At 42.5% G+C, this 13,495-nt stretch overlaps 1 protein-coding gene across 1 annotated transcript in view; it reads right to left on the bottom strand.

The window, feature by feature from the left end:
* DTNBP1 (dystrobrevin binding protein 1) overlaps positions 1-13,495 on the bottom strand; it is a 76,041-nt gene that overhangs the window by 5,183 nt on the left and 57,363 nt on the right. The window contains exon 8 of the mRNA XM_062617976.1: positions 770-925. Within this exon, the coding sequence (XP_062473960.1) occupies positions 770-925 (156 nt within the window). The remainder of the gene's footprint in view (positions 1-769; positions 926-13,495) is intronic.

Below are 13,495 nucleotides of genomic sequence, written 5' to 3'. Positions count from 1 at the left end.
GAGAAACGGAAATCCTGGGTTGTATTTCCTGCTCTGGCATCACAAATGATAGCAGAACTGTTTCTGAAGCAGGGACAGTATCTCTACAGTTTTTCTGCCACATGAGTGATTTATTCTCTTGCTTGCTTTCTTTCTGGTCCTAAAATCCCTGCATTTTGGCCCAACAGATGGATACCTCCCACACAGATGTCTATTGCATCCTTGTGCTTCAGCTAGTCATGAGGTGCCAGACTTATCTCATAATAAAGAGAGTTTAACCTGATCTCCCATGTCCTAAATCACACACTCCTGTATGTTACACAGACCACGGAAACAGCTACCACCTTGGAACTGTTTTGAAATACAACACTGAGCTTCCATCTGCACTTTTACAATTTTCCTGAGGCACAATCCCAGGCTTTGGAACGCTGGTGGACAGAAGGGGCCAGCTCCACCCACACCTTTATAGACATGGATGCACTCTTCAGCAGAGAAAAGCGCTATTACAGACATACTTCAGTGCTCTGCAATTTCTCAGACAATGAGCAGACTGTCTGACTAATCTTCTAAGGCATCTAGCTCTCCTGGAACCCAAAACTTGTTTCAAAAGCCAATGTGAAGTTTTGGTTCCACTGAGGAAGATCGGAGGCACTGCAATACTCCATCTGCAAATATTAAAACTGCTGCTGACTCTGACCCCTCAACAGTGTTCTCCAAGTTGCGAGTTCGTGACTCACAAAAGGTATTTTAAAACTGTGTAAAATACCACAGAAAGTATTTTAAAACTTGCCTCGCCTCTCTGCTATCTGCAAGTATCCTGTAGAAAGATATTGCTCCATGTCCTGCTGGAAGGCTTCTTCAAAGAACTTCTGACGTTCCTTTAGCTTCATCTGCTGGGTGTGCTCCATGTCCAAAACCTTCTGCGTGTGTTCAGCATCTAGCTCAGCTGAGTGTAAAAGAAACAAACAAATAAAACATTGCATGTATATCCCGCTGACTCCCAGAATTTAAAAGCTACCGAACCCATTCAATACTGACATTGTTACTACAGACTGTTAACGCAGGCTGTTATAAAAGAAGGCTTCTGCACTTTGCAACTGTATTTTAAAACTGTCAGGATAAGAATACTATATTAGGCAGCAAAACCTTCACACGAAAGTGATGTCGGAGCTATTTACCTTGAGGCAAGAAGCAGATTTCTTGAACTGTATAAACGGCAACACCTGCAAGCCCTGTCCATCCGCAACCAGGACTTACAATTCTGCCCAAAAGAGCTATCAGATAATGATGCTTCTGCTGTCATATGCACCCAATACACAACATTAATATTTTTAATTTAAACATTGCAGCACATTTCTACCACAAGTGGAAAGATAGATGTACACGTGCTTATATGTACATACATACAAATACACGTACATACATGTGTGCGAGATTCTGGTTTTGTCAGCCTTCAGACAAGACTAGAAAAATCCCTTGAAGAATACCCTGCATGTCATGGAGGCACATATCCACAGAAGCTGTGACAGGAGGTAGCTAAACAGCACTGTTTTCAATGACAACACCACACAGTCATTAAGGACAACACACACAGGCTTCTCTGTGTACAGCAGCAAAGAATGTGCCCAAAGATGATGATACCGACACTAAAAAAGCAAAGCCAACTACCATGAATTACTAATGTGACACCAAGCAGAAAGGTCAGCTTGTAATAGCTTGTACAGACATACAGTGACAACTGAATTTGCTTATATGTATCTATTCTGGCTCTCCAGCAGTTCCTCTTTCCTCCTACAATGAAAGATGTATTACACTGGATATGATTAGAAGAACTCCTTCCCTCCTGTTTTGCTCCACAGGAGTCGCTGACTGGCCAAAGAAAAGAATCCAGCTAGAGCATTGTTAGAATATGCTTTAGGGAAAAAAAAAAAAAGAAAAAAATCTTTTTAGGAGGAATGGAACACATGAACTGGAACCTTTCTCTCAGAGTTCTCTGTTCTTTTCTCTACACTGTTCTCAAAGCTCTCTGCTTACAATAAAAGGATTTGCTAGCTGAGCTGCTGATGGAAAGGACAGGGCAGTGAGAAGAGCTGCTGGTCTTGTGTTCTACCCATTAAGGGAAGCTCCAACAAATACTGCTGGGTAAAAAATATCCAAGCTTTCGCACACCAGATAGACACAGCTAGATTATGGCATTCACACGGATATATGTGAAAGAGTGTAAGATTACCTAGGACAAGCATCATGTTAGTCTCCCAGGGTAAGTATTATCTGAATGATATTTTACAGTAAGGAAATTCATGAAAAGCATTTACCATTATGGAGATTATTATCCAAATGCATAAAAAGTTTTATTAAACCAGGCAAAAACATCAGACAGCAGTAATTCACTCTGTTGCCTGCATCAAGGTCACGGATCATATACAGAAGTAAATGAGCTGTGATAGTTGCCAAAAGGAGCCGTAAGAATGGACTGATACATGAAACAGCCATTAAAACATCAGTAAGTTGAAATTTTTCTCTTTCAAAGCAGATTTAAGAAGCAAAACATCAGTGTATAATAAGGAAAGCATTTTCCTTTAAGTCAACAAGTCTTCATTATCAATTACATTGTGGTGTACGATGTCTCTGGGTTCCCTGAAGCACTTCACTACAGTCCTGAATGATGAGCAATTATTAACATTGTGTATGATGCAGAAACGCCATTCAATTGCAATAATAAACGCCAGCGGCTCTCACTGACAACAGTAATTTCCTTTTCCTCATAATACATTCTGACAGTTTTGCACTCTGCACTGGTAGTTCAGGATATTTTTAACCCTAAAACAGAGACAGCATCCACGTAACATGAGATTGATACAACTTCTTTCTTAACACTGCCTAAAACGTTCTCTTAACTATTGAAATTGTCACTGGCCAAAGCTAAATGGTAACAGCTGCCTGCTGTGCTGACAAGTTCTGAGGAAACTCAGAATGCATTGGCTGAAGAGTTGTCATAGGCTTGCTCTCCAAAGTCAGTTACTGAGAGCTAACATCAAGAACCTGGCTGCACGATTTCACACTCTGCCAGGTGTAATAGGAGTTGCTAGGCCAAGCAAAACTGAACTGTGACATTTGGGGTTTCTGTTTGTTATCAGAAGCGATAAGGATGGCTAGATGAAGTTAACAGTCAAATACAAAGCCACAGAAAATGGGTGTATTGTTTCTTTGACAAAACTATTCAGAATTATATTTTCCATAACCCATGTGCAGTTTTACATGTTTATAAAACTCTAAACAGAGCCAGCACCAAAGGAGTTCTAAGAAAGTGTCTAAGAAAGATCAAGTATCATCCATATACCATCATACACTGCTCATGTCCACATATGAGTTCTTCCCAGGATGCAAACTGAGACCTGACACACTTCATAGAATCACAGAATAATGTGGATTGGAAAGGACCTTAAGATCATCCAGTTTCAACCCCCTGCCATGGGCAGGGACGCCCCCCACTAGATCATGTCATTCATGGCTTTGTCCAGCCTGGCCTTGAACACTGCCAGGGATGGAACATTTACCACTTCTTTGGGCAACCTGTTCCAGTGCCTCACCACCCTTGCAGTAAAGAGCTCAAAGTACTATCACACTTTTCCTTTCACCATAAAATTGTACTTTTGAATGAGTAACTGCATCTATTTCCCAATCACACTGCCACGTGCAGAGCAAGAAGACAGAGAAAAAGCTAATTCACAATGAGATGCAGACTTACTGAAGCTGCCACGATAAACCAAACGAAAGGCAACTTCAGCTGTACACCAACCATGTCTTTTAAGAGAAGAGAACTAGAAGTAGGCAGAATATTTCTTAAAAACTGGAAGTTCAAGTGCTGACGTACAGCCTTCTGCACCACCGCCAGCAACAACCCCAAGGCCAACCCACAGCTCACCTCCCCGGCAGTCACAGCACAACTGACGGCCTGCCTCCTCCAAAGACCATGCAAAGTGACACTTACTGCTCGTCCACAAAACTTCCATCTGCCACGAAATCTCATTTTCTCCAGCGCAGCTGAACAACACACTCTCCAGAGCCTTGAACCCACTCTGCTGGCACTGAAGCGCAGAAGCTGGATCTACCCTGGAACCAGTCACTGCCTGAAGCAGCCTCTGGGTATGCGCACCCCTAATGCAATGTTACACTGCCCTCACCTCCTGGAGCCAGGTGAGGATTTACCAGGAAGTTTCAGGGGATGACTTCACTTCTCCAAACACCTCAGCCTGAGAAAAAGCTGTAATCATCAAGTCATCATTTGCTTCTGCCTAAATCAGCTAATGGGACCTGGAAAGCTGTACAGGCTAATTCTAGCCATTAAAAATGACTGCCCTGTGCTCTTAAAGGTTAATGAAAAACAAACTAACTAACTCAGTGCCCCAAGTGTAGTCCTTAATGCATTAATTATCTTTATGGGCGCTTTTCCTCCCTCAGCCTTTTATCAGGGGGGGGGGGAGGGCAGGGAATCACCATCTAGCTGTACAAACAGCTACAGACACAGAAATCAAGGCAAGACTAGGAATACAATATTATTATTTGGTACAAGGTCCACGTTCTCCCACCTCAATTTACATCTCAGCTGATTCTGCAGCCAGAAGCTGTGCTAAGACACTGTTCCTATTACAAGATACATTTATTAAAGCCAGGACCTCAAGATAGATTTTTTTTTCTTAATGACTTTATAAAATATTTTTATTTATAAATGAACTCTATTTCTGAGAACAGCCCCCTCCCACATCTTAAGTGTTTGAACTGGACACTAGAAAAAAATCCAGACTCCAAAGGAACAAAATACAGTAGCTTATAACCATATAAGTATAAAGGGCACCATTTCCTGATACGATTCATATGCCTGACACTTCCTACATGTTAAAATTCTGCCACATATCTGACCAACCAAGTGACCATTTTATGCTTTAATCTACATTATTATACATTTTCCAGTTATAGTTACAAATAACAGAAATTAGAAAAATGACTACCAAAAAAATCAGCAACTGAAAGCACTGGTTTAGATTGCTAACACATCCCTTAGACCTAACGTGAAAGTGTCATGTTGCCCAAATGGCAACAAAAATGGGGTTTTGGTGCTTTCATACCATTATACAATCTGTTTACTTTCCGTCAATTCATTTATTATGTTACTTCACATTTCTTATGTGAACTAGAATCCATAAATGTATCTGGTCTAAAGAGGGAAAGACACAGTAACACAAAAATTGGAGCTTAGACTAAGTGCCCTTTTTCCCCCATCCCTCTATAGTTCATCCAGTCTTTGTAGACTCATTCCACCAGGCCATAAAATGTACGCAAGCGTTCTTCACAGCGTTTTTTGCTTTCACTGAAGATACCAAAGTTTCAAGCAGTCCTCCACTGAACTCATTCCAGGTTTTTGATGTTCCTCCTGTACTGGGGGGTCCAAAACTGGACCCTGCATGTAGGCATGCTGCGTAGGGGAAGGTAATCCCTTCCCTTGATCTCCTGGCCATGTTCCCGTTCATAGAGCCCAGGCAGTGGCAGCCTCCCTCTGCTGCCAGGCATGCTGTAGGCTCTGGCCCAGCTCGCTGCCCACTGCACCCCCAAAGCTTTCCACAGAGCTCAGTCCCCAGCGGGTCTCACCGCAGGGCTCCTCCTGCCTGGGTGCAGGGCTTAGCATCTCTACCTGCTGAACTCGCTAAGGTTGTCAGCCCACTCCTTAGCTTCTCTAGGTCCACGTGGATGGCAGTCCTGCCCTCCCTGCATTGACTGATCTCCCCAGTTTGGTGGCATCTGCAAACTCAGGAAGAAGGCCCTCCACCACCTCCCCCAGGGAAGAGACCTGTGTGCTGCTTGTTACCAGCCTCCAGGTAGAGTATGACCCATTAACCGCTCCCTCTAAGCCAACTAGCTGTCCATCTTGTTGCCCATCCATCCAGACTGTAACATCACGATTTGGCTACAAGAATATTGTGTGAGACTGTCAAAAAACTATTAGTAAGCTGGCTATTCATTGAACAACTGAAAGCCTTCAAAAATCAGAGCAAGAAGATCAAAACAGACAACCGAAGACAGGCATTCAGCCAAGTAACTTTTCAAGTGTATTATAACTTAGCAACTTATATTTGCAACAGCCTCATTATATACAGCCTTTTAAGTAAAAATATCAAAGTGAGGCAAGACACTGGGGAGCACTTCAAAGAATGCAGTTCTCCTCAAAAATGTTTAAATTATTCTTGACAGAATTTAGAATGCATTTTGATAATATGACGGCGGAAGTTCAGAGGACTCCTGCACTATACTTTGCTGACAAGTGGGGAGAGACTGTTGGCTAAACTTGAAAACCAATTGTAAGTACGTGAATTGGGTGCACACAGTCTTTCTTCCAAATAGGAGTGAAAAGAAAACAAGTGAAAACTACAAAATTGTTTTTAAACACTGATTTAAGTCTATTTAGAAAGTACTTGTTTTTTTAACCAAAGGTATATTTAAATAGTCATAATTAAAACAAGAAATTAAGTCCCGACTCACTAAAATGCAAAGTCAGGATTTCACTGGACCTCAGTGACAGAAAGATTATCTCTGTTGGAAAAAATGTACAACGTTCCAAATCAGATTTATTGCCTGACAACTCTCAAAAGCCTGCATTTTCCTGACAGGATATTTTGCTAAAATTAAGATTATCAAAATTATTTTTATTAAAGTATTTATTCATTAAAAAAAAAGCAGTCATTAAAATGCATTCCTTGATAATTTTTAACCATTGTTTTCATAGCATGCATCAGCATATGAAAACTCTAATTAGCTCACAAATAATCTAGTCAAGAGGAAAAGCAAAGGTCTTATCAGTGCAGAGAAATTATTTTTTAAGTTGCCCAATAAGTTGGCTTACCTTGGAAATCCCCTCTAAAAAAGTGCTTGTTTGAGATCCTTGAAAAATAAAGAATATGCCTAAATAAACATCAGAATAAACCACTGAAAATAACTGCCTGTATATGCCATGACTCCAGGTCCTAAAGCAGCACCTGGAGGAAGAAGCAGCTTCTGACCAATGCGACAGGAAACACAGCTTGGGAAAAGGTTTCCACATAACTCAAAACTCTATCTGGCTACCAGGAAATCATCATAATTAAGAGATTCTAAAAATACGCTCCTGTGAACAGCAGATGCTTGAACAGGGCTCTAAAAATGTAAATACATACACAATTATAAAAGAAAATTCACATAAACTTCATAATCATATGCCTCACAATGTGTGTAAAGAATATTAGAACTTGACAGAACTAGGATCTTTTAGGTCAGCTAAACAAAAGGCTACTGCATTTACATTCATTCTATTTTCAGTTTTCCTTTAGCGCTCTCCTACATTTTTAAGCCTTGTAAAGCATGACAAGGCCAGTGCCTTGCTACTGCAGATAAGAATACACCCGAGCTATGGACAGACTGCACCCAGTTTACGTTTGAGTCTTTAAACAGTTACTATGGCCCACATTGTAATTAATGTAGGGGTTCAGACAAGCCTAGAGCATCCTAAGCTATATATAAGAGCTCCTCCCTTGCCTGATTGTACTTTTTTTTTGCAACAAAATAAACAGAGCATCATACATAGCAGCTATACGGCACACTGTATTCTTTAGACTGCTTTCACCCTTCTCTATTCTCTGCAAGCTTAAAAATACACCAGCTGAGGACTCCTCTGCAAGTTTCCCCACAGCAGCATTAAGTGGTTGTCATTTCAGAACTAGATCTACTCTGGTTCAGAAACAGTAAGAATGCTTTTGGCCATTTTGTGTCCCCAGCGTGGGGCACGAAAGTTTGAGATAACAACAGATCTGTCCAGATTAATAGTCACTCGTCACAATGCTGATTTATTGGCTCTCAATGTTGTTCCTCTTGATCTCACAGTTTCAGTATATCGTATCTTACTTCCATCCGCTACTTGCTGTATTAGCGTTTTTCAAGTGTGGGGCTTGGGCTAAGGTTCTCGTTTCATTGTACTTTATGGTAATGACTTGTAATGCAATAGAATCATTGATCATGAAACTGATCTAGCTTATGTTCCCAGTGTGGTCACCACCTTTATACTTTGGGAGGTATATAATAGAAGTGCTTAGCAACTACACGTCTTTTTTTCTCCTTCTCGGGTGGTCAACCTGTGAAGGAGGCATTCTTTTACCCTCCCAGTCCCCCATCACCCCAGACCATTTACAGCATCATTTGAGAGTTTTGAAGTTTTTGAATGGCCTTTTAATGCTGTTGAGACTTGTTTGCTGATTGTGATGGGGGTCGCCATATTGGCATGCATACAGAGTGTGTTTTGCCCACAACCATTTCGTCTGATTTCAAGAGTTAAGCAGAGTCAGGTTTGGGTCTTGTCTGGGGTCAAACAATGATATAGGAGGACCAAGAGATTTTCCCTGAGGCTGGACAGTCATGAGTGGCAGGGTGTGTGGGATAGTATGGGCAAGTATCTAGGTCAGTGGGCCCCTTCAGTACTTTCACCACCGAACAACTGCAAAATCCAGAATTAGTAAAACACTTAAATGAGGTGTGTGGTCATTCTGGCCATACCAGAGATGGACAAATCGTGGCAACGTGCTGGGGCTTGGCCTATGCTTACAACACTATCCAGCACCTTCAAAAGGAAAAAAATGGCAGTGGATATGAGGGCAAAGCAACAGTCAGCGCAGCTACTCCAGCTCCAAGCACAGCAGCTTCACCACCCCCAGCAACAAGTACAGTCACTACTCAAACTTTGGCTGCAGTGAACAGCACAGCTACCCCAGTGGCAAGTAGAGCAGCTGCTCAAACTTCGACTGCAACAGACAGCACGGCTACCCCAGCTCCAAGCACAGCAGCTACACCACCCCCAGCAACAGTTGCTACTCAAACCACAGTGATAATCACTGCAGCCAAACCAGGGGACCAATTCGCACCAGTATCAGTTGCGCCTGTACGCAAGAGAAAAATCAAAAAAGAGGCCAGAAGGGTGAAGCAAGATGAAGAAACAACGTATTCACCACCCGGTCCAGAATCTGATCAGGAGTCATCATCACATGACGAAGAAGAAGAAGAAGAAGAGGTGACTTCTCGACCTCAGACCTCCAAGCTACGGAATATGCGAAAAGATTTGATCCGTCAACCAGGGGAGCACATCATCACCTGGTTACTCTGATGCTGGGACAATGGGGCCGATGGTCACGAACTAGAAGGTACAGAAGCCAAGCAGCTGGGATCACTTGCTAGAGAAGGGGGAATTGACAAAGCATTTGCAAGAGAGAAAAAGTCCCTCACAGCCTTTGGAGGCGGCTCTTGGCAGCTGTGAAAGAAAGATTTCCGTACAAGGACGATGTTATGAGTTGTTCGGCCAAATGGACTACTTTAGACAAAGGCATCCAGTCTCTGAGGGAATCGGCCATCGTAGAGATGATCTATGACATCAAGCCGAATAATGGGGATATACCCATAGACCTAGATGAAGTTGAATGTACATGACCCATGGGGCAAAAACTCACACGGAATGCACCGTCATCATATGCCCATTCATTGGCAACAGTAACCTGGAATGACATGGTACCGCTAACAGTGGATGAAATGGTTCATAAACTCCGAGAGTTCGAAGACAATCTCACCCCTTCCATCATCTCAGCTGTGGAAAAACTGTCCCAAGATCTCAAACAATTGAGGGACGATCTATCTGATTTATCCAGCTCCTCACGTGTACCAACACACGTCTCAGCTATTAACAAAAGGTGTCCTATTGTTTGAGAGAGGAGACACAGGAGGTATACACCATGGGCTACCCTATGGTTTTACCTGTGGGATCACGGAGAAGACATGACAAAGTGGGATGGAAAAGCTTTGGAGGAACGGGTGAGTGAACTGAAGAGGGGAGCAAGGGCCAAGACTGATCGTCCCATGAGAGCTCCAGCTTCAGTCTCTGGTGAGCAGTTTCCCAGATGGAATGGAAGAGCTGATTTTACTCCAGCTCCTGTGATAACAAAGAATAATCCCTTTCAACACGACTTAAGTCTCCAATGCTGTGATGACCATTAGAGGGCCCCTCCCTCCAGCCAGGTGGAGGTAGGGGACAATCGGATTTACTGGACTGCGTGGATCAGATGGCCTGACACATCAGTCCCACAGAAGTATAAGGCTCTAGTAGATACCGGTGCACAGTGTACCCTGATGCCATCAAGCTGTCAAGGGGTGGAACCCATCTATATTTCTGGAGTGACAGGAGGATCCCAAGAGTTGACTGTACTGGAGGCTGAAATCAGCCTGACTGGGAGGGAATGGCAAAAGCACCCTATTGTGACTGGTCCAGAGGCTCCATGCATCTTCAGCATAGACTACCTCAAGAGAGGGTACTTCAAAGACCCAAAAGGGTACTGGTGGGCTTTTGGTATTGCTGCTTTGGAGACTGAGGAAATTGAGCAGCTGTCCACCTTGTCTGGTCTCTCAGAGGATCCTTCTGTTGGGGGGTTGCTGAAAGCTGAAGAACAACAAGTGCCAATTGCGACCACAACAGTGCACCGGCGGCAATATCGCACCAACCGAGACTCCCTGATTCCCATCCATCAGCTGATCCGTAGACTGGAAAGTCAGGGGGTGATCAGCAGGACCCGCTCACCCTTCAATAGCCCCATATGGCCAGTGCGAAAGTCTAATGGAGAATGGAGACTAACAGTAGACTATCGTGGCCTGAATGAAGTCACACCACCATTGAGTGCTGCCGTATCAGACATGCTAGAACTTCAGTATGAACTAGAGTCAAAGGCAGCCAAGTGGTATGCCACGATTGATATTGCCAATGCATTTTTCTCAATTCCTTTGGCAGCAGAGTGCAGGCCACAGTTTGCTTTTACTTGGAGGGGTGTCCAGTTCACTTGGAACCGACTGCCCCAGGGGTGGAAACACAGCCCTACCATTTGCCATGGACTGATCCAGACTGCACTGGAACAGGGGCAAGCTCCAGAACACCTGCAATACATTGATGACATTATTGTGTGGGGCGATACAGCAGAAGAAGTCTTTGAGAAAGGGAGGAAAATAATCCAAATCCTGCTGAAAGCCGGTTTTGCCATAAAACGGAGTAAGGTCAAGGGACCTGCACAGGAGATTCAATTTTTGGGAATAAAATGGCAAGATGGATATAGACAGATCCCCACAGATGTGATCAACAAGATAACAGCAATGTCTCCACCAACTACTAAGAAAGAAATGCAAGCTTTCTTGGGTGCTGTGGGGCTCTGAAGAATGCACATCCCAAATTACAGTTTGATTGTAAGCCCTCTCCATCATGTGACCTGGAAGGACACGGGGTCTTCTGGGTCGGACTCTTTTCTCGGCGGGTGGTATCGTATTCTCTTCCCTTGTTATTTTCTCTTATCATTGTTGTCCTTGGTGGTAGCGGTGGTGATCTGTGTTGTACATTGGTTGCTGGACTGTTCTTGTCTCAACCTGCGGGAGTTGCACTCTTTTGATCCTCCTCCCCATCCCTCTGGGAGCAGGGAAGGGGAGAGCCCGGGGGGGGATGCAGGCCTCAACTGTTTCCAGCCCAGCACCACTCACTGGGAGTGAGTAAACGAGCTGTCTGGCTAAGGTTTAAACCATGACAGTTTCTAATAAAAACATCCTGAAACTTGAGTGTATTTGCCACCTTCTTGAATTTTTTGGACTAAAAGAAGACATTTTCATGCCTGCAGATCTGGTAATCAGGAACAATTCTGGAATTGTTTTAATCTGCTTTAACTATAGACAAAGTCATGATGGATATCCTGTTCTACAGAACATTAGAGGTTTTTTCCACACTTGCTTCAGTATTTTCCTACCTTCAGATGTGCAAATGTATGTCTTGCAAAGTACAGTAATGTTACAATAAAGGTTTTAGTGGGTCTCTCCAGGCTCATCCTTGACTACTTCTGGGTTAACAAATCTACAGTCCACCATTTTCCAGTTTCCTCATTCAATTTCATTTATAGGCCCAAGAACACTAAGTGACAATAGCTGTCTTTCTAGAAGACAGGATTTAGCAACATGACTTCAGTGGGATAGAAATACCACAAACCCTCCTCAACTCACACCAGGACAGGCTCTGTTAGGAAGAGGGTCTCCTAACTCCCCTGTTCCTCATTTAGTCAGGTCTCTACCCAACTGATACAGAAGAAAAGGTGCCAAGGGAAGAATAACATTAAACCGAATGTCCCTAGCATAGAAAGTAAGTAAAAAATAAACAAAATGGCAACTATCTGAGCTCACATGCTTGTTTTTTTTGCCTCCCTATAAATCTGCCACTTATGGTATCGTAAGAACAATAATTCAGTTAATAAGATGCAAAGTATGTATTTTCTCTATAAATAAACCTGACACACATTTTCAATACATACAGATTTGTGAAACTCTGAATTTGTGAATCTGCCTTTAAAAATCTAGCCACACACTAGAAAAATCCCACTATTACAGAAACTGTACTTGAAAACAGTTCAAATGACTCAGCACTAGTCTACTGTCATGGAAAGTTGTATTTAATTCATACGCTCTGCAATTATTGTTTTTCCTGTCTTATCTCAAAAATACTCGTTTTCAAATAGAAAACCAAACCAACAGCAAATCTAAACCCAAAGTACTTATAATAGAAACCACATCATTGCAGAATTCTATTCAGGTTTGCAAAAGTCCATGAAGCTGTCTCAAATAAGATAAATAACATCCCATCAACGGAGTACAAATTGACCTATCGAACAATTACTGTTTTCCATTCCAAAAAGATAACCACCGTTGCTTTGGAAGGCTTTCAAAGACGGCCAAATGGCTTCTGCTACTACAAGAAGAGCGCTAATCTTAACCTTTGCACAACTCTGAGGTATTTGCCTTCAAGATCAAATTATGTGCATGCATAGATACATAAATAAATTACAAGATACTGTTTTGCTGTCACAACACATTGTGCACGTCGAAAATATGGGTTCCACAACATGGCAAATCAGTTGGCAAGTATCAGCTTTTACTTGGCCTTAAGAACACCATCAAGTGTTAAGCCCTTGCTTTGGTGAAACTGTTCTTTACACAAATTATAACCATATTCAGATATGCAGAGCAGTACCATTTGGCACTTAACTAAACCTTGCCTCAAAAAACTGAAGGTGAACAAATCATTGTCTTGGTTCCTACCACCTGAAACAAAACAAGGCGCTTATTCCATATATTGTTTTCAGAATAACCAGTTGTCTGATCTGAACATGGAATTTATACCTCCCTCTCCAAAGGGAGGGGTAGAGCCTGCCAAACAGTCCTACAGGCTTTAGAACCAAAAGGAATGAGCTACAGATTCAGTCGCAGTACAGTTCAGTCTAATCTGGTTTACTTTACAATGATAGTGACATATTTTAGACTTGAGAACTTTTTAAAGACATGCTTTAATACAAATCTTAGGTTAACATAAGCAATGATTGCTCTATCAGAAACAGAAAAGACAAAATACCTTTCACAAAAAAAAATAAATAAATCATGC

Source organism: Pezoporus occidentalis, unplaced genomic scaffold (assembly GCF_034315485.1).
Source record: "Pezoporus occidentalis ecotype Australia unplaced genomic scaffold, CSIRO_AGI_Poc_V1 ctg2, whole genome shotgun sequence".
Lineage (NCBI taxonomy): Eukaryota > Metazoa > Chordata > Aves > Psittaciformes > Psittacidae > Pezoporus > Pezoporus occidentalis.
This window is presented reverse-complemented; position numbering and strand designations above follow the sequence as displayed.